Genomic DNA, 18,827 nt, shown 5'->3' with positions numbered 1-18,827 from the left:
TAGGACTGATGTCTTCCCCCTGTGGTGTCTCCTTCTGCAGGTGCCTTATTAAGTGGCTGGAGGTTCGTAAAGTATGTCCCTTGTGCAACATGCCAGTTCTACAGCTGGCCCAATTGCATAGTAAGCAGGACCGTGGACCCCCTCAGGGGCCCCTTCCTGGGGCAGAGAACATTGTATAGCTTACCACAAGGATCAGACTGTTGCTGGACACGACATCCGTGTGGAGCCAGGAGGAACACAAGCGGTGTCTGTATTGGCTGCTCTCTACCTAGGACACCAGCTGCCACTTCTTTTGCCTCATGAAGAACTCTTGGGCCAGCCAAGCTGGGAACCTGGGTGTCTGGGTCTTGTGACAACCAAAGCACTTTGACACTACCCCCTGCCGAGAGAAGAGGAGTGGATGAGCCTGCGGGTTTGCCTCAAGAAACTTCATGAGGGTCTCTTACTAACTCCATTACACTCTCTCTCCTGGAGTCTCATCTCCATGTCAAGCAGGAGGGTAAAGAAGGGAACTAAGAGCAGGTCTTTAAAGCCACACCCCCACCTGCGGATGGATGGGTTTCTATATGGGCCATGCAGGCCTTTGTAGCAGCAAATCCTTCCAGCAGCCCTTGAGCCAAGTAAAACCAGCACAACCAGCCGCCAGTGGTCGGTGAGGCAGTGCCCACAAGGCTCATATTATATTCCTTTGATAAGGCCATCTTGGAACCCAAGGGCTTTGAGTAGCAGTGTCCCTCACCACCCATTTCCCCCTCAGGATTACAACACCTGCTATCAAATCATCTAAGCTGAAAACATTAGATGCACTTGGAAAGGCCTAGTCAGAAGCCATTTCCTCTTATCATTTCCCTCTCCTATGCACCAGTGAGGCCCATCCAGAGCCCCAGCAGGGGGTGGGCCCTGAGTCCACACTGTCCCTGAGTGATCCAGGAGGCTGCCCACATCCCCACATGTGCACTGTGGTTCCAGTGTAGCTGCTGTGGGCCCACTGCCACCGCCTCAGGAGGGAGCCACTGTGAACCCCTTGAGTGGCTCCAAAGAGCGGTGGCTTTTTGAGAATGGCCCATACTACTGGCCAAGCTGGATGAAGGGGATGCCGACCCCTTGGCCTCTCCCACTCCTCCTTCCATCTCTTCCGTCTCTTGCCCTCTCTCTCTTTCTACTTCAGGAAAAAAAAAAAAAAAAATGCTTGTCATTCACTTTTTAACACTTTATCCCAAATAAGGTCCCTGTGTAATTCTGCAGCTGGTGATCCATTTGGAATTGTAAATAATTTCAGGAAGCTCCTGCAGGCTGTCCACCGTTGGTGTGTGCCTCAGTATTTGGACTTGCGAAAGTGAAAGTGTCTTTATAGGAGAGAAACGCATGCTGCTCTTTAGCTCTTTCTGTCCAACTTTTCTAGAACTGACTCAGAGTCCATTAGGATTTGTGAATATTGTATAAATTAGCTATGGAAAGCAGCAGGTCAGATGGAAAATTCTTTTCCACAGCCCTGCTCTCCACCTCCCTCCATCTTAGGAGCGCCTGCCTCAATTCCTCATCAACTGCTTTGTTCCACTCCATCCCATAGATGTGAGTAGGGGAAGTTTTTCATTAGGAATACAGTCTGCGTGACATGGAGAATGGATGGAGGGAGCTTTGCTACTCTGCTCTTGGCATGACTCCAGGATTTTTTTCTGGAATCCAACCTGTGTCCTCTTAGGAGAGGGAACCTGTCTTTGGCTCAGATGGCTGGGGTCAGATGAGGAGGAAAATTTCCATTAGTCTAGAAAAGTGCTGGACAGAATCCAGTTTGGAAAATTACAAATCCAGTTGGTCAAAATAGGCCATTTCCTATGTGTGACCTATTCGTGGTATGCCAACTGGACTGCTTCCTAAACAGGACAAGGAAAGTGAGGAATATTTTTATATGAAAGCCTTAGCCTGTCTGGCACCCATGAAAAGAACTATGTATGCACTCCTACTTTCACCGTCTTTTTGCATTCTCTATTTGTAGCACGATAGAATTGAATGCTGCAAGACACCCCGTTTATAGTGAGCTGTTTTCAGTGACCAATGTCAGAAGGAGGCTTGCTTCTGGACTAGCCTCACTAATTACCAGCAGCTACCATTTTCCATGGAATGGCCTTGGGACAGATGTCACTTCTCCGTTATGTTGCTCTAATAGGAAAGAGAATTTTTTTCCCCCAAAGGAGGAATTTCCTATGATCAGTACTGCAAATTATTGCTGCTCACAGCTTTTGCAGGATTCTAGTCTTTCAGTTGCAGCCTTTTTCTGTCCCTGTGCATCAGTACTAACAAAAGACAGCCTCACCAAGTCCGTGTATTTGAACAGAGGCAAGTTAATTCAGCCCCCTGTGTCAGAGCCACAGGCATGTTGAGGGGGCTGACACGTAGCACTGGACCAGGGTGCAAAGCCCAGATAGTTCCAGCCGTGAGAGGAAAGCACAAGAATGTCTGCAGTCTGCAGTCTGCACTCGGCACCATCTTGGGTCTGCTTTGCCTGGATGAGGGACCACTAACAACCTTCTCAGCACATGTGAATGTGGAGTGATTTCAAAATGCATTCATTCTGCTAGGACTGGGCTGGAAGCTGGAACAGTGAGAGTACTTTTTCTGCTCGTAGTCACCTCCCTTTCTCAGCGTGACATCCTCCTGCAGCAAGCCTAGTATCACTAACAGTAGTTCCTGCGACTCTTAGCCACATAACCTGAATATTTGCTCCCTGCATCTGGGTCCTCCACCAGGGCGGGCCTGTGCATCTGCATTGCTGTACATGCAAATAGAAGGCCTTTTAATTTACATCCTCCTTTAATTCTTATTAAAATCGCAGGGTTTTTTGTTTGAAAGACAATCCTTTTTTTTTTTTTTTAAAGAATGAGTTAGGGACCCCTTTATACTCTCTTAGCTAAACACTCGAACCCCATGGTAAAGTCACCCTTTCCACATCTATCTTAAGGAGTTGCTGGGACTTGTTACTGCGTAGATGCGTGGGGATTCTGGTCTGCTCTTGGACCACTGGCTGGTATCCTTTGTGTGTTTCTTAAGCAGCTCAAAGATAGAATGTTGCTGGTCTGCTGTGGGTTAGTGGAGCATAACTCAGCCCCAACTGGACTCCATGGGTGGCTGAATCAGTAGTAGTTGCTAGGGAGACATTTGAATTCAGCTGGCTTCAGAAACGGAACAAAACCAGCCTGGCTTGATTCCTGGTTGGGTCGGTATCAGACACTAGGAAGTTGACATCTGCTTTTCTTTGCCACTTGTGATTTGGTTAGGCCTGTCCCTGGCAGATAAGGTCCTTGGAGCCTGTGCTTGCCTAGCCAGGGAAGGCAGGACAGAAATGGCCAAATAGGGGCAGGTGACCTCTGGGAAGGTCTGAGCTGAGGGATACAGGGGACCTCCCACCATTACCGGATGCCCTGTTCTTGACAAGAAGATCCTTTTCCCCAGTGCCAAGCCCCTTGGATCCATCAGAGGAATAGCCTTGGGCCTTGTCCTTTTCACAACCCCACTTCAAAATCATGTCATCTCCATGGCCTGATCCTGCTCTAAGCTACTTTGAACAAGTAGGAATTATTTTTCTGAGAGGCTTTTTGGGAATTATGAAATCCATTCTGGGCGGTATCCCCAGAGCTCTAGGCAGAGTGCTGAGAGTGATGGAATTGCCTCTTGCCACTCACTAGCCTCAGGCCTTTCTGCAGGTTAGCCTCTGAGTCTCTTTTTCCTTATCTACCACCCAGGTATTGTAATAACACCCCTGGCACCTCTTGTGAGGGTTAGCTGGTGCCCAGAGCCTGGTGGGCAGCAGGCCTGGTGTCATGGGGGCTGCTGATGCCACATAACATTATCTGGGTCACATGGGCTCCTCTGCTGTCATGATAGGAATAGAACCTCAGCCAAAAAGCCTCCTGAGCTGTAGGGGCTTTCCCTGAGGCCCAGGTTCACCTGGCCCCTTTCTTCCTTGGTCATCTCTGCCTTTGCCCACAGTGAACTCTGACTTGGTTGTTCAGTGCTGTGTATTCCTTTCTTAATGTTTTGAATAGGTAGTCCATTCACGTGGTTCACAAATCATAAAGTAGTTAAAAGCCTTTCTTGAGTTCCTGATGCCCAGCAAGCTCAGCTTCTCACTCCACGAGTACTTACTCTTAGTTTGTTCCTTGGGTATCCTTCCAGAGATCATTTATGCATGTACACACATGTGTATATGTGTGTGTATATAATTTTTCTCCTTTTCTGCTCATGCGATACCAGACAAGTGTATTCAAGGAACATTCCTACTAATGTGGGAAGAGCCATCCCAGAAATCAGAATACAAAATGTGAACCCAGAATTGGGGGATATTTTTGCAATCACATTCCTGTTGAATAAGACATACTTTCATTTTATTGCAACATACTGAAGTTTAGTTTTCTATACAAATCAGAATCTGCAGTCCCTCCCTTACACCAAATGCCCAGCTAATCCAAGAGCACAACCAGATTTTTCTGATTGACTTTCTGTGACAGGATGCTCAAGATCAGGCTCTAGCTGACAGCAGTGGCACAGGCCTCTCCCAGCTCTGAGCAGCCTCTGCAGGTGCCTGGACAGCTGCTGGTCCCTCCCCGACCTTGGCCAGTTCCAAGTGAGGACCAGTGGTGATGTGTGGCTACAACTGTGGTGGTCTCTTAGGCAAACTCTTGTGTCTTTGATGCAGGAGTCTGAGCAGCAGCAACTGAAGGCTTCTATTTTGTGGGGCAGACATCTACTGAGCAAGCACACAGTGAGTCTCATGTTTAACTGTGGATATGCCTGAATGTCCAGTGTCAGTTCATGAAGCTGCTCCCTTTCCCTCCCAGCTTTTTGTTGTTGAGACAGGGTCTTGTCACCCAGGCTGGAGTGCGGTGGCACCACTGTAGCTCACTGCAGCCTCAACTTCCTGGGTTCAAGTGATCCTCCTGCCTCAGTCTGTAGCTGGGCCTACAGGTGTACACCCTGGCTAATTTTCGTATTTTTTGTAGAGACAGGTCCTAACTCACTACGTTGCCCAGGCTGGCCTCCCGACTCTATGCACACACTTTGAAAAGAAAATGCTTCTGGTCAGGCATGGTGGCTCACGTCTGTAATCCCAACATCCCAGCACTTTGGGAGGCTGAGGCAAGCAGATCATCTGAGGTCAGGAGTTCAAGACCAGTCTAGACAATACGGTGAAACCTCCTCTCTACTAAAAACACAAAAATTTGCCCAGCATGGTGACGCATGCCTGTAAACCCAGCCACTCAAGAGGCTAAGACAGGAGAATTCCTTGAACCTGGGAGGCAGAGGTTGCAGTGAGCCGAGATCACACCACCGCACTCCAGCCTGGGCGACAGAGTTTTTTGAGACTAGCTAAAAAAAAAACCCACAAAACACAAAAAAATGCTTCCTACAGAATTTTCCCCTTATCCCTTGTTTTCCATTTGACAACAGAAATTACCCCACCAACTTTTTTTTTTTTTTGAGACGGAGTCTCGTTCTGTTGCCCAGGCTGGAGTGCAGTGGCACGATCTCAGCTCACTACAAGCTCCGCCTCCCGGGTTCACGCCATTCTCCTGCCTCAGCCTCCCGAGTAGCTGGGACTACAGGCACTCACCAACACGTCCGACTTTTTTTAGTAGAGACGGGGTTTCACCGTGTTAGCCAGGATGGTTTTGATCTCCTGACCTCGTGATCCGCCCGTCTTGGCCTCCCAAAGTGCTGGGCCACCATGCCCGGCCAGTAATTCTTTTAGTTTAAGTTCATTTTTGTCCCCGCTGATGAAAAGAGCTGCTTCCTCCAGGCAGCCCTGGTGGTAGGGGCACAGACTTGTGCTTTGCTTCCCAGCAGCTGCCCAGTGCCTCTCTGTCCACACCCACCTCCCTGGTGTACCTGCCCCCTACAGCAGCAGCTCAGATCCTCCTCTGGATTAAAACTGCAACTGGTGCCCTAACCCAAAACTTGTGAAAAAATTCTTATCACCTCCACCCTTCTGGCACTTGTAGAATCTCTGGCCCTGGGTGTTTTTTCCTGTAGCTGTTACAGATTTCTTAAGGAGATGGACGTGTCCAGATTCATGCCTAAATATCCAGTTGATAAATGGAAAATGCTGGGTCATGGTTCTTTAGTAAAGATTAGTGAGGGATCCCCATGTGCTGTGGAATGTGCTTCCATTTGAGTGGGGATATCAGAAGAAGAGGGGCTTGCTCAGTAAACCTTACTTTGCCAATTCAGCTACAGAGCCCAAATTGTTACAAGATGCAAAGATGTACTCCACTTTTTGATCAAGCGTCAGCACCTTTGGCTTACCATCCAGTCCCTGCTTCTGTAACTGTAAGGGCCCCACCAGTGTCAGCGGACTTGTTTGTGCTTTGAGGGAGCTCTTCTCAGCTCCCTGTGCCAGCCCCAGGCCTGGTGGATCTGTGTCTCAGGCCCACTGCACACCGTTCCTCTCCATCTGCCCTTCCCTCCCAGGCCCCCACTAGGGCGGGGGAGTCGGGGGAGCAGGTGTGGCAAGTGTTAGGAAGTCCCTTCTGGTGACAGCTGGTCTTCCTAGAGTGTTGCTGGTAACTGTCGCCTCTTGGTCTTTTGACATCATTGCCAGGAAAGGGGGCACCTTCGTCTTGTAGTTTGGCCCTCGGGTTTCCTCACTAGGTATTGTGTAACTCCCTCAAAAAAAGGTTTATGAAATGCTGAGCCTCAGGTTTCATAGACGTGTTTGTACACTAAAAATTCTGCAGCAGAATATTTTTAAACATTCGCAGTTTTTTGTAAGCTATATTTTTGTATATTTAATTGCTATTTTAAAATTTTAATGCATTTTGCTAATCACTCTTTAAAAAATAAAACATGCATGTAATTGAGTCAAACGTGTAAATAAAAACAAATTCTGAAAAATACTTAAGTGTTGTGCGTATGCCTTTGAACAGGGGGAACATCCATGTGCCACTTAAGCACCTTCAGCAAGACTTGGAAACTCAAGGTGAGTGATTCTGGTAACTAGTACTGAGTGATTGTGATGGAAGCTCCTGTCCCCGCCTATGGCATGGTGTGCAAGCGGGGGTGGGGTCAGTGGTGAAGAGAGTGCCAGGCCACCACAGCCAGAGAAGAGAGAATCCTGGAATGCAGAGTACAGTGGAGGCTGAAGCCCCCTGGCGTCCCTGAGCTCTGCAAACAGCTAGATACAGATAAGCTGTCTTCCACGTGAACACCAGCACCAGGGTGACCTGAAATAGAACTTTTTTTTTTTTTTTTTTTGAGACAGTCTTGCTGTCACCCGGGCTGGAGTGCAGTGGAGCAATCTCGGCTCACTGCCGCAACCTCCGCCTCCTGGGTTCGAGCAATTCTCTGCCTCAGCCTCTTGAGTGCCTGGGATTACAGGCGCGCACCACCATTCCCGGCTAATTTTTGTATTTTTAGTTGAGATGGGGTTTCGCCATGTTGTCCAGGCTGGTCTTGAACTCCTGACCTCAGGTGATCCACCCGCCTTCGCCTCCCAAAGTGCTGGGATTACAGACGTGAGCCATCGCACCTGGCCGAAGTAGCGTTAACTGAGTGTTTCCTCCACACGCTACACCACCGTGAAGAAGTGCCCCCACCCCAAGCTCCTAGTTATATCCGAGGCCTGGAAATAACTAGTGTCAGGAGAAAAAAACTCTTCATCCAAAGCCTTCCTGTGACTGTTGCTGCTCTCACCACCCCTCACTAGGACCTCTCCAAGTCAGCTTCTGCCCCGTGGCTTCCTGGCTTTCATCAAGGCCAGCCAGGATCTTGCAAACAAATGTGGGCAACCTCAATTCAGATGCCCAGAGAGCTCCTCTTCCTTCAGTCCCGAGCCACAGGCCCCTGGCCGGCCTCTCCCTGAGCAGTCGTTTTCTTTGCAGCTTCTTCCTTCACTGCTCAACTCGCCATTATTTTTCTCACCCTACCTTAGAACTCATGAAATCCCCTTGCTTTGCCCACCTACATGCAGATCATTCTCAGCTCTGTATCTCCAATCCAAATACCCAGTGCTTATTTGGAGTCTCAAAATCAGGTAGTCCACAAATGAGCCCAGGTGCCCTCTTGGTATCTCCCCTCCCTCCCCTGTATCCAGTCACTACTTCCCAACACAAGCCCTCTAAGCATCTTTCCATTCTGGCCATCCACTTCTCCCATCTTAGTTCAGGCCTTCCTTTCTCACCTGGACCATGGTCACAGCCCCCTTCACGGCCACTAGTGGAGGGCAGACTGAAAGGGACAGCTGCTGAGAGAAGACAGGGAAGTGGCAATGGTAACAGCAGAGTTTATGGGCACCTCACAACCTGGAGGTGGTGAGACAGCAGTAAGCTGGGATGAGGGTGTGGACAATGCTGCATAGAGATCTACAAATGTAGAGAGAAGGCAGTGCCTTGGGGCTGGAGCTCAGAGGCAAGGGGCGGCTGAAGTGTTCCCTGGAAATCAGTCAAGGTGCTGCTGATGACTGCTTGGGGAGACCCTGGACTGCGGCTGAGGACAGCCACAGCTAACTGTCAGCAGAGAATGAGCCAGAACATTAGTAGACTGGCAGGACACGCAAGAGGGCTGTGCTGAGTGAGAACTGAGACAAAGCTGTGAAATGAATGCCAGATTCAGTGCCATGGGATTCACTGGTGGCCTACCAAGAACCCTGCTGTGGGCCGGGCACAGGGGCTCACACCTGTATTCCCAGCACTTTGGGAGGTCAAGGCAGGCGGATCACCTGAGGTCTGGAGTTCGAGGCCAGCCTGGCCAACATGGTGAAACCCTATCTCTACTAAAAATATAAAAATCAGCCGGGCACGGTGGTGCACGCCTGTAGTCTCAGCTACTCGGGAGACTGAGGCAGGAGTAAGGCAGAGGTTGCAGTGAGCCAAGATCGCGCCACTGCACTCCAGCCTGGGTGACAGAGTGAGACTCCATCTCAAAAAACAAAAAAAAACCTGCTGTGGAGTGACAGAATGTGCTAAGCACAAGGTGGAACATGAGGAAATGGACTGGTTTCTCTAGAGGAGGGGGAAGGCCCATGGAGGAGGAAGCTCAAAGCGAGGCAGAAGGGGACATCAACAGCATCTTCCCAACTCAGGCACCAGAGACAGAGAGTCCTGGGTTTGCGTCCAGCTCTGCTCTTTTCCAGTTGAGTGGCCTTGGGCAGGCTTACTCATCTGGGTTTCAGTTTCCTTCTCTGTTAAAATTGTGGGAACAGCAAGGGCTGCATGATGCCCCACGTCGAGCAATGGACAACCTCCTGAACAGTCAGCACAGCAGAGGCAGCAGGACCACAGCACAGGGACCCCAGAGGGGCAGGCCCTGGCCTGGGTCTCCATGGGAAGTGAGCAAGTTCACAGAAGTTGGCCCAGGGAGCAGCACCCTGTGGTACAAACAGGAGGATGGTGGTGCCATCTTTGGTGGCTGGGTACTGGAGAAGGGTGAGACCACCAAAAGCGCCGCTGGGAGCAGAGGAGGGCAGAGGAACTCATGATTAGGACATCAGAGGTAGTTATAGGCCAGGAGCCTGCAAAGAGCAGCAGCAGGGAGGAGGATCACCAATCACTGTCCAGGGGACAAAATTACCCTCCATGCAGCAGCCATCCTGCTCTGCACCCAAGGTCCCAATGCAGCAGCACCATATTTCCTAAGTGCCAAGGCCCAAGTGCAGATGTGGCCATGCCTAGTGGAACAACCCACACATCAGTTCCCCTAGCCCCAGCTGGAGCGCAGATGCCTCTGCTGCCCCCATGCGGCTGGCTGGCACCCTGCCCATCCCTCCCTGACCGCAGCCTTAAACTGCGGGGAGGCTGCACAGCCTTGGGGTTTTCCTTCCTGGTCCAAGGCTGCTTTGTACAGGCCCGTCCTTGCCTTCAACAGCAATATGGGCACCACTTAAGACCTCAGATATGAAAGGTGCATTCTCTCCTTGGGAAAGGCTTTTGAAATTATTCTGCACAGCAGAAAGAAAAGCTTCAGCCCCTACCAAGAGCACCTGCAGCCTGGCACTCGGGCAGTCTTCTGAGCCTCACCTCCCAGTGCCACAGTGCCCTGAAGGACCCCCAACTCCCCATGAGTTCTTTGACCGACACCTCAGTTCTTCCGTTTCTACTTAGCCTGAAAGAAAAACCAGATTCTCCCTGATCCCCTGAGGAGGTGTTGATTCTAGTGGCCCTTCTGACTCATATTAGTCTTCCAGATTGTGCTGGTTCTGCCAGTGTACCCACTTTCATCAGAACAGTCCTCCCACTACCCAAGGAAATTCTGCCAAGAAAAGAAGTCCTGTCTTTCCAGACATTCATTCCCAGGATTTAGTGTAAAGTACGTGGAACTGCCCTTCCAAAAACTGCTTGTTAAGTTTCAGGTACACAATTAACCTGCCCAATTAAGTTTGCAGAACCTTGAAATAAAACATGTTTTACAGTTAAGTTCACACACAGGCTTAATGCAAACCAGAGTAATGCACAGATGATTGCCAAGACCATACTGACAAATTGTGATTAGATTTTAACATATCGTAGCCTGCCTTACATTCAGCAAGTTCAAACAGGACACAAAACCACAGTCAACTGAACACAGAGCAGCTCTCTTCTAAAGCATCTCCAGTGAGTGATGCAGAGATTTCAAAAATACAAAGCAGGCAACTTATATACAGCAAATCCTCACACTGCTTGGACATGGGCCACTTTTTTGTTGTTTTTAATATATCTTTCCTTCCTGGTTGCTAGTTTAGACTGAATTCTTAAGGATTTATCTTGATGACTTAGAAAAATACACGCATCCTTTCTCACTTTGTTTCAGGTAGTGCACAGTCATGAAATTGAGTAAGTCTCTTAAAGAAATGAAAGTCCACAGATCCCATGGTGGAAGGTTTCAGGAACCCCTCCCCAGGTAACGATCAGGGAATCTTCAACAGCTCAAGGAGTGCTCCAACAGCTCCAAAATAACCCTGAAAGAAAATACACCAAAAATAAGTGCAATTTTCCTTAGACTTATTCAGCTCACCTTACATGTGATGACTAGTGTTAAAGCCAACACTGCCCTTCACACAGCATACCCATTTCCTGAGCACCCCAGAAGGGCCAAGGCCAGCCTGGGAGCACAGATGCCCTAAGGAGTCCCTGTCTGGGGAGGGGGCTGGATGTCCTAGACTATCCAAGCACTTCAGACCACTGTGATAAGAGCAAAACCAAACCCGCAGAGGGGCCGATAGGAGCTATGAGGCTAGCAGCAGCTCAGTTACCTCTGGTAAGAGACAGAAACTGACTTGTATTTCTGGGGAATGAGGTGAGAAGCAGCAGAGGCCTGGAGCATTTCTAGACAACTAAGGAATGAAGGCGAGGTGGGATGTGAAGTGCAATGAAGCAGGTGCAGTTGGGGGGTGGGTCACAGATGGTGAGAGCCCGACTGGGCTGGGGGAGGGAGAGTAAGAGATAAGATGGATTCAAGATTCACCCCTAACAGAGGACAGGACAGCAGGAGGGGGGGCAGTATCCCCGAGAATGGGGACACAGGAGTAAGAGACATGGAGAGCAAGGCTGGTGAGTGAGTTCCCTACAGGACATGAGACGCTAAGGTGCCCACAGCAGCCAAGCAGCTGTGCCCGGGTGGTCACCAGATACCTGGATCACTGGCCCAGAAGCCAGAGGGGACAAGGATGGGGGGGGGGGCCAACATCCCTGAGAATGGGGACACAGGAGTAAGAGATGTGGAGAGCAAGGCCAGTGGGTGAGTTCCCTACAGGACATGAGAAGCTGAGGTGCCCACAGCAGCCAAGCAGCTGTGCCCAGGTGGTCACCACACACCTGGATCACTGGCCCAGAAGCAGGGAGCATAGGAAGGAACACCACCACCCAGAGGCAACGTGGAGAGGCACAGAACAAAGAGCAAACTCTGAGGAAGCACGGAGGTTCCTGAGGGAGGGCAGCCCTCAGCCCTCCTGAGACACAGAAGCAGCAGCTGAGAGAGGACAAGCACTGTGCTGTCTCCAGAAGCAAGCAGTCTGGTCACATGCAACCAAGAACTCACAACCAAAACACAGGAATAGCACATTAGAGAAAACGAGGCAAACCCCATAATGACAGAAAAGAGAATGGTAGCAAGAATCAGAGGTAAATCCTAAAACGATGCAGAATCCATCAGGGTCTCCGACCCGTAAGGTAAGGTATCAGACTACTTTTTAAAATAAATAACCAAATAAGGAATGAGAAGATCCTGAAAGACTTGTGTATGGATTTTTAAAAAATAAACAGGCCGGGCGCAGTGGCTCAAGCCTGTAATCCCAGCACTTTGGGAGGCCGAGACGGGTGGATCACGAGGTCAGGAGATCGAGACCATCCTGGCTAACACGGTGAAACCCCGTCTCTACTAAAAAGTACAAAAAACTAGCCGGGCGAGGTGGCGGGCGCCTGTAGTCTCAGCTACTCGGGAGGCTGAGGCAGGAGAATGGCGTAAACCCGGGAGGCGGAGCTTGCAGTGAGCTGAGATCCGGCCACTGCAGTCCAGCCTGGGCGACAGAGGGAGACTCCATCATAAAAAAATAAAAATAAAAATAAAAAAATAAAATAAAATAAACAAGTCTCTGAAACATCATAAATAACCACTCTATCTTTCACGAAAAGCTTCTTCAAGAAACGTGATCAAACAAAAGAGGCCAAAGCCTTTCTTGTCACACCCTAGTTGGCAATTTAAAAGAAAGGCATACTGGCCGGGCACAGTGGCTCACAGCTGTAACCCAGCACTTTGGGAGACTAAGGCAGGTGGATCACTTGAGGTCTGGAGTTCAACACCAGCCTGGCCAATATGGCAAACCCCGTGTCTCTACTAAAAATACAAAAATTAGCCAGGTGCTGTGGTATGTGCCTCTAGTCCCAGCTACTCAGGAGGCTTAGACAAGAGAATCACCTGAACCCAGGAGGCAGAAGTTAAAGTGAGCCAAGACTGTGCCACTGTACTCTGGCCTGGCTGACAGAGTGAGACCCCATCTCAAAAAACAAAAACAAACAAATAAAAGAAAGGCATATTGACCATCTTTGGTTTTGGTGTGTATAAATAAAATAAAGGCAGCCACACCAATCTGTGATGTGAGGCAGCCAGCAGCTACAGGACAAAGCACAACGGAAATACAGAGGCAAGGGTATTTGTCTTAATAGTTCACTATACAGTCTGTTTTAGGTAGCTTTCTGTACCTTTTATAATAAAATACAGAAGATAAAGTCAACCATTGTATATACATATATATACACAGAGAGAGAGAGAGGGAGGGGTCCACTGAAGACTGGGATGCTACTATCGAGACAGAAACAGGTGGTTATAAACTACAACATGCTAAGATAAGAGTAAAGGAAGAAAAGAGGAAAGGCTTGAGAGAATCTATAGGAAGCTTTCACAAGAAAAGTTAAAGTGACTTCAATGTGAGGGCAAGAAAATATTTCAAGGCTCAGAGAGGCTGAAGTAATCAAAGTTCCACAAGTACAGAGATCAACAAAAGAGTCAAAGGCCTGAATGCAAATGGAAAACACAGGGACAAATGGACCAGCAAAGCTAACCAGTGGGAAAAACAAAGTCAGCGAGCAATAAGGACAAAATGCAACCAAGAATTTCACAAAGGGCTTATAACTATTATGACATGACAGTATCAGTCTGGTGTTTTGTTTTTTATTTTGAGATGGAGTTTCGCTCTTGTTGCCCAGGCTGGAGTGCAGTAGCGCGTCTCGGCTCACTGCAACCTCTGCCTCCCGGGTTCAAGCGATTCTCCCACCTCAGCCTCTCAAGTAGCTGAGATTACAGGCATGTGCTACCACGCCCAGCTAATTTGTGTGTGTGTGTGTGTGTGTTTTGTTTTTTTTTTTTTTTGAGACGGAGTCTCGCTCTGTCTCCCAGGCTGGAGTGCAGTGGCCGGATCTCAGCTCACTGCAAGCTCCGCCTCCCGGGGTTACACCATTCTCCTGCCTCAGCCTCCCGAGTAGCTGGGACTACAGGCGCCCACCATCTTGCCCGGCTAGTTTTTTGTATTTTTTAGTAGAGACGGGGTTTCACTGTGTTAGCCAGGATGGTCTCGATCTCCTGACCTCATGATCTGCCCGCCTCGGCCTCCCAAAGTGCTGGGATTACAGGCTTGAGCCACCATGCCCGGCCTAATTTTTGTATTTTTTGTAGTGACAGGGCTTCTCCATGTTGGTCAGGCTGGTCTCGAACTCCTGACCTGGTGATCCGCCCACCTCGGCCTCCCAAAGTGCTGGGATTACAGGCGTGAGCCACTGCGCCTGGCCTGTTTGGTGTTTTTGTCTGTTTTGTTGTTTTGTTTTTTGTTTTTGAGACAGAGTCTCGTTCTGTTGCCCAGGCTGTAGTACAGTGGTGTGATCTCAACTCACTGCAACCTCCGCCTCCCAAGTTCAAGAGATTCTCCTGTCTCAGCCTCCCGAGTAGCTGGGATTACAGGCACCCGCCATTGCACCCGGCTAATTTTTGTATTTTTAGTAGAGATGGGGTTTTGCCATGTTGGCCAGGCTGGTCTCAAACTCCTGACCTCAGGTGATCTGCCCATCTCAGCCTCCCAAAATGCTGGGATTACAGATACGAGCCACCGCACCCAGCCTGTTTTTTGTGGTTTTTTTAAGGTTAACTTAAAAAACTAGTCTCCATGTTCTACCTAGGAAAAGGTTAAACAAGAGGCAGAAATAAAGCAGAAAAAGATCTAACATTCGAGTTTTTAAAATTCTAATATAAAGCAAAATAAAATAAATCTGAGATCACAAAAAAAAGATGTATACAGAAACACTATGAACTGTAAGAAACTTAATGGCAATTCAGTGCTGGTTTACAAATACAGTAATGCTAGAATTTTAAAACTAAGTTAGATGACTTCAATTTTAAGCTTTTTGATAAGGGGATTTGTGTACTTTGGACTTCAACTATGAACTAAAGCAATTTAAAGAGAAAAAGTAATCTAGCACTTCAAATCTGTGCTACTATCTGGACTTTGATTTCCTTTAATTGATATAGACTATTTAACTAAATATGCAATACAATTCTGAAAAATGTTCATCATAACAATATCTAAAATCCAAGAACAGTTGAAATAATAGTTCAATTGACCCACAACCAAGAAGGGAAGAACAAACCCTATCCTCTTTCCACACCTCTGCTTCTTTTCCCCAACAGGAAAAGTAAGAGTGCTTTCCAAGACAGGCTATGAGGTTGAGCAATCTGATTCTTTTCCATTCCATCATTTCCAGCCTGTCTACAATTGTACTTAAGTTCTTATGATAGTGTGGTTCTAGTCTGACAGGTTTACTGATCTATTCATTTTTACAACATGCATCTTAAATAACTGGCACAAGAATTACAATATATAAAAATTGGCATTGAAAAAAATGAAAAAAACCAGAACCCAGAGTAATGGCACAGTCAGTGCAATAGAAAAGATATAAAGGACAGTTCAGACAAAAATGTGGCATCAGAAATATAGGGGAATGTTCATCAAGGGTTTTTCTCTAAAATTCCTAAGCTTACGATTAAATTAACCCAAAATCTACCTTGCATTAGTATCAGGGAAGAAACAGCTTTCGAATGTTACAAAGTTAAACTACCAAAAAAGGTGGGCACAGTGGCTCACACCTGTAATCCTGGAACTTTGGGAGGCCAAGGAGGGCAGATCACTTAAGGTCAGGAGTTTGAGATCAGTCCAGCTTGGCCAACTGAAAGTACAAAAATTAGCAGGGTGTGGTGGCGCACGCTTGTAATCCTAGCTACTTAAGAGACTGAGGTGGGAGGATTGCTTGAACCCAGGAGGCAGAGGCTGCAGTGAGCCCCAAGACTGCACCACTGCACTCCAGTCTGGGTGACAGAGCGAGACTCCATCTCGAAAAAACAAAAAACAAAAGAAACACTGCAGCCCATCTCACCTCCACCCTCTACCTCAAGTTCCATGACAGTGTGACCCGCAAGCCCTCTGTGTACATAATATATCACAAAGAACAAGTCAGCTTACCTCGTGTTCCGAAAAAAGTGCTTTCAACTGCCCCTTGGACCAATAATCCAAAGCATATGCCAAAAGCCGCATGGCGATCGTATTAATTCTCAAGAAATTTCCAACAAATACCACCTGGTTAATGTTCTGAGCACACCAAAAAAAGGCAATTAGTTGTCATCTTAATTCCTATTTTCTCATAAAAGCTACCCCAAATAGAGCACCATGTGCATAGCTCTTAGCAACAATTTGACTGCTGATCAAATTTAGTCCAGTTGGTCTAGGGCTACTTAAACCTGATCCCCAGACAACTCTGGACCCACTGCAAAGCATGCTAGATAATGTCACAGGAGAGGAAAACAGATTAGGAAAAACATTTGTATTAAATATGACCAGTAATAACTAGTTTTAAATACAATGTTTTATACAGAGAAGTTAAAAAAACAAACAAAAACCAGTATGACCCCAATCCAAAAGGACAGTGACACAAACAGGCAAAGTATACAAGCAATATAACACACAGGGAAAAAATCAAACCACTTGTTATCAAAGTAAAATTTTAGACCTAATAAGCTAGCAAAAAAAAGCAACTGAAATTCCACCACCAATGTCAGTAAAGTTGTAGTAAAATTAATCCACTCATTCACTGCTAAAGATGATCTAAACTGGTGCAGCCCTTGTGCAAAGCATCATGACGATAAATGTCAAAATTCATGAGCATGATCATTTCTGTAGACCAGAAATCTCCCTCCTAAGTAAGCCCCATATCAAGAATAAAATTCAACCAAAGAATAACTTCATGCTTAAAAATGCTTACTGCCAAGTTATCAGCAAGCAACCGAATGCCAAGCTCTATGTTGTTTAATATAAAATAACTCGATCAAATAAATATACAGCCATGAAATGTGTAATATTTAAGTACAAAATACAAATTGTGGTATGCACACCAACTAAAATTTCTGAAAATACATAAGCACAGGAAAGGGAACATACAATAAAGAAAAAAAGTAGTTATGATATTCAAACAAAGAAATGTTTAATTACTTGATGTTGATACAGTATTTTTTCACTTAAAATGAGACAAATCCTTTGTGCCTTTTGAGGTTTCCTTTTAAGCTCCATGCCTGTATCATCTATTTAAAGTATAACTTTTTAAAAATAAAAATAAAAGAATAATTTAACAACTGTACACACAGGGACAAGCCATAAGCTGCACCAACTGGATCCTAGATCCTCTTTCCCCAAGGGCAGCCCATTCTTGGTTCTTTCATAGCCCTGTACAATGCTGCTTGACCTGAATGCTACAAGGCAGCACTGTAAAGAAGCTGAAAGCACAAAGACACAGCTCTGCTGAGGTGGGGGAGCCAAGGAGGGCACTCCTCGGCCTGCTCAGTCTTCTCCCAGCTTCAGTGACTTCCTCTGGATTCCTCCCTAGGGCCTCTAGAGCTCAGCGGTGAGTGTGGAGTCTACATTCAGCATCGTTATCCATCATCACCCCCAACAGTCCCCAGTATCTGGAACACTGGCTACCTTCTACTCTTCCTCTACTTTGTCCTCAAAATATGTCATTTTACCTCTAGACAAGTAGCAATGTTTATCTTCAGTTAAAAAAAAAAAAGAAGATGATGATTAATCTCTATTTGAAGAGTTTTAACTTCGTGCTAAAACAAACCCCACCCCAAATGACTACATTTAGGCACTGTTCTGAGAAGACAGACATATGGTGGGGCCCACTTAAGTTCAGTTTTTTCCTTAGAGCAATTAAAGAAACCCATGTCCCCTTACTTCATTAAGGGCACACATTCTTGCTATTGAGCCAATGTTGTTGGTGATGGTGATCAAAGTCGCTCTGGCAAGGTCCTCTTTACTAACCGCCTCTCGCTTCTCCTTGCTCATCATGTTTCCAAAGCTGTGATGGGGGGAAAAAAAAATTCCCATTGCTAAACCAAAAGCAACAAAGCCCAACAGAACTTGAATGTTACTTTATTGAAATAAAATTAGCTTTTAGGGCAACATTGTTGAAATCTTCAAACTTTTTATTTTGCAATAATAGAGCATCTGCTCAAAGAGAAATGCAGCTTCAAATAGAGCCCTCAAACAATCTAAATGAGCAGACAGCTTTCCCTGCGGTTTCTACTAAAGTCGAGCTTTGATACCAGATATTCACACATTCAGTTAGAATCTCATCAGATGCACTGGAAGGCACCATTGCTCCTGCAACCAGACAGTTCCAGGACAACACCTCTAACAGCCATTCATCTCAACTGCACAGCTGTTCCACTCAGATGGTCACATGCACATCCAGTAAACTGTTCCATCAGAGCAGAGCAAAGCACAGACAGCTGAGTCCCAGAGTGAGCTACTTAAGAGTTTCAGGTTTCCCTACAAGATAAAAGTACTTCAATGTACACGCCAAGCAGAACTGCTACAATAATTTGCCAATCAGAAAAAGAAGTGATGACCAATGAGCAAATGTTACAAACACAGAAAATGAAATCAAAGCATTTACCAAGTGTCTAAACTTAGTAAACAAGCATGTATATAAGTGATTTTTCTATTAGTAAAAGCCATGTGCCCCAACATACGAAAAACAATTTTACTTCTAAACGATCTCAAAATGGAGACAACGATTTCATTTATAATAGCATCAGAGAATAAAACGCTTACAGATATATCTAACAAAAGTGTAACACCTGTACAATAAAATCTACAAAACACCGTTGAAAGAAAGCAAAGATCTAAATAAATGCAAAGGCATTCCATCTTTTTGGATCAGAAGACTCTGTATTAGGATGGCAATACTCTCCAAATTGGCCAAAAGATTCAACGCAATCTCTATTAAAATCCCAATTGTCTTATTTATAGACCTTGCCAAGTTAAC

General features: G+C 46.7%; 2 protein-coding genes across 5 annotated transcripts in view; one reads left to right on the top strand and one right to left on the bottom strand.

Moving 5' to 3' along the window:
* LOC105481574 (ring finger protein 24) overlaps positions 1–1,963 on the top strand; it is a 91,850-nt gene extending 89,887 nt beyond the window's left edge. For all 4 annotated transcript variants that reach the window (XM_011741232.3, XM_011741233.3, XM_011741234.3 and 1 more), the window contains one exon: positions 41–1,963. In XM_011741232.3, the coding sequence (XP_011739534.1) occupies positions 41–179 (139 nt within the window). In that variant the 3' untranslated portion in view covers positions 180–1,963. The remainder of the gene's footprint in view (positions 1–40) is intronic.
* Positions 1,964–10,459: 8,496 nt separating this feature from the next.
* LOC105481577 (pantothenate kinase 2) overlaps positions 10,460–18,827 on the bottom strand; it is a 34,693-nt gene continuing 26,325 nt past the window's right edge. Inside the window, 3 exon segments of the mRNA XM_011741240.3 lie at positions 10,460–10,924; positions 15,968–16,093; positions 17,732–17,855. Coding sequence (XP_011739542.1) covers positions 10,874–10,924; positions 15,968–16,093; positions 17,732–17,855 — 301 coding nt within the window. The 3' untranslated portion in view covers positions 10,460–10,873.

The sequence above is a fragment of the Macaca nemestrina genome, chromosome 15 (assembly GCF_043159975.1).
Source record: "Macaca nemestrina isolate mMacNem1 chromosome 15, mMacNem.hap1, whole genome shotgun sequence".
Taxonomy (NCBI): Eukaryota; Metazoa; Chordata; class Mammalia; order Primates; family Cercopithecidae; genus Macaca; species Macaca nemestrina.
Note: the sequence above shows the minus strand (reverse complement) of the source record. Positions and strands in the feature narration are given on the sequence as shown.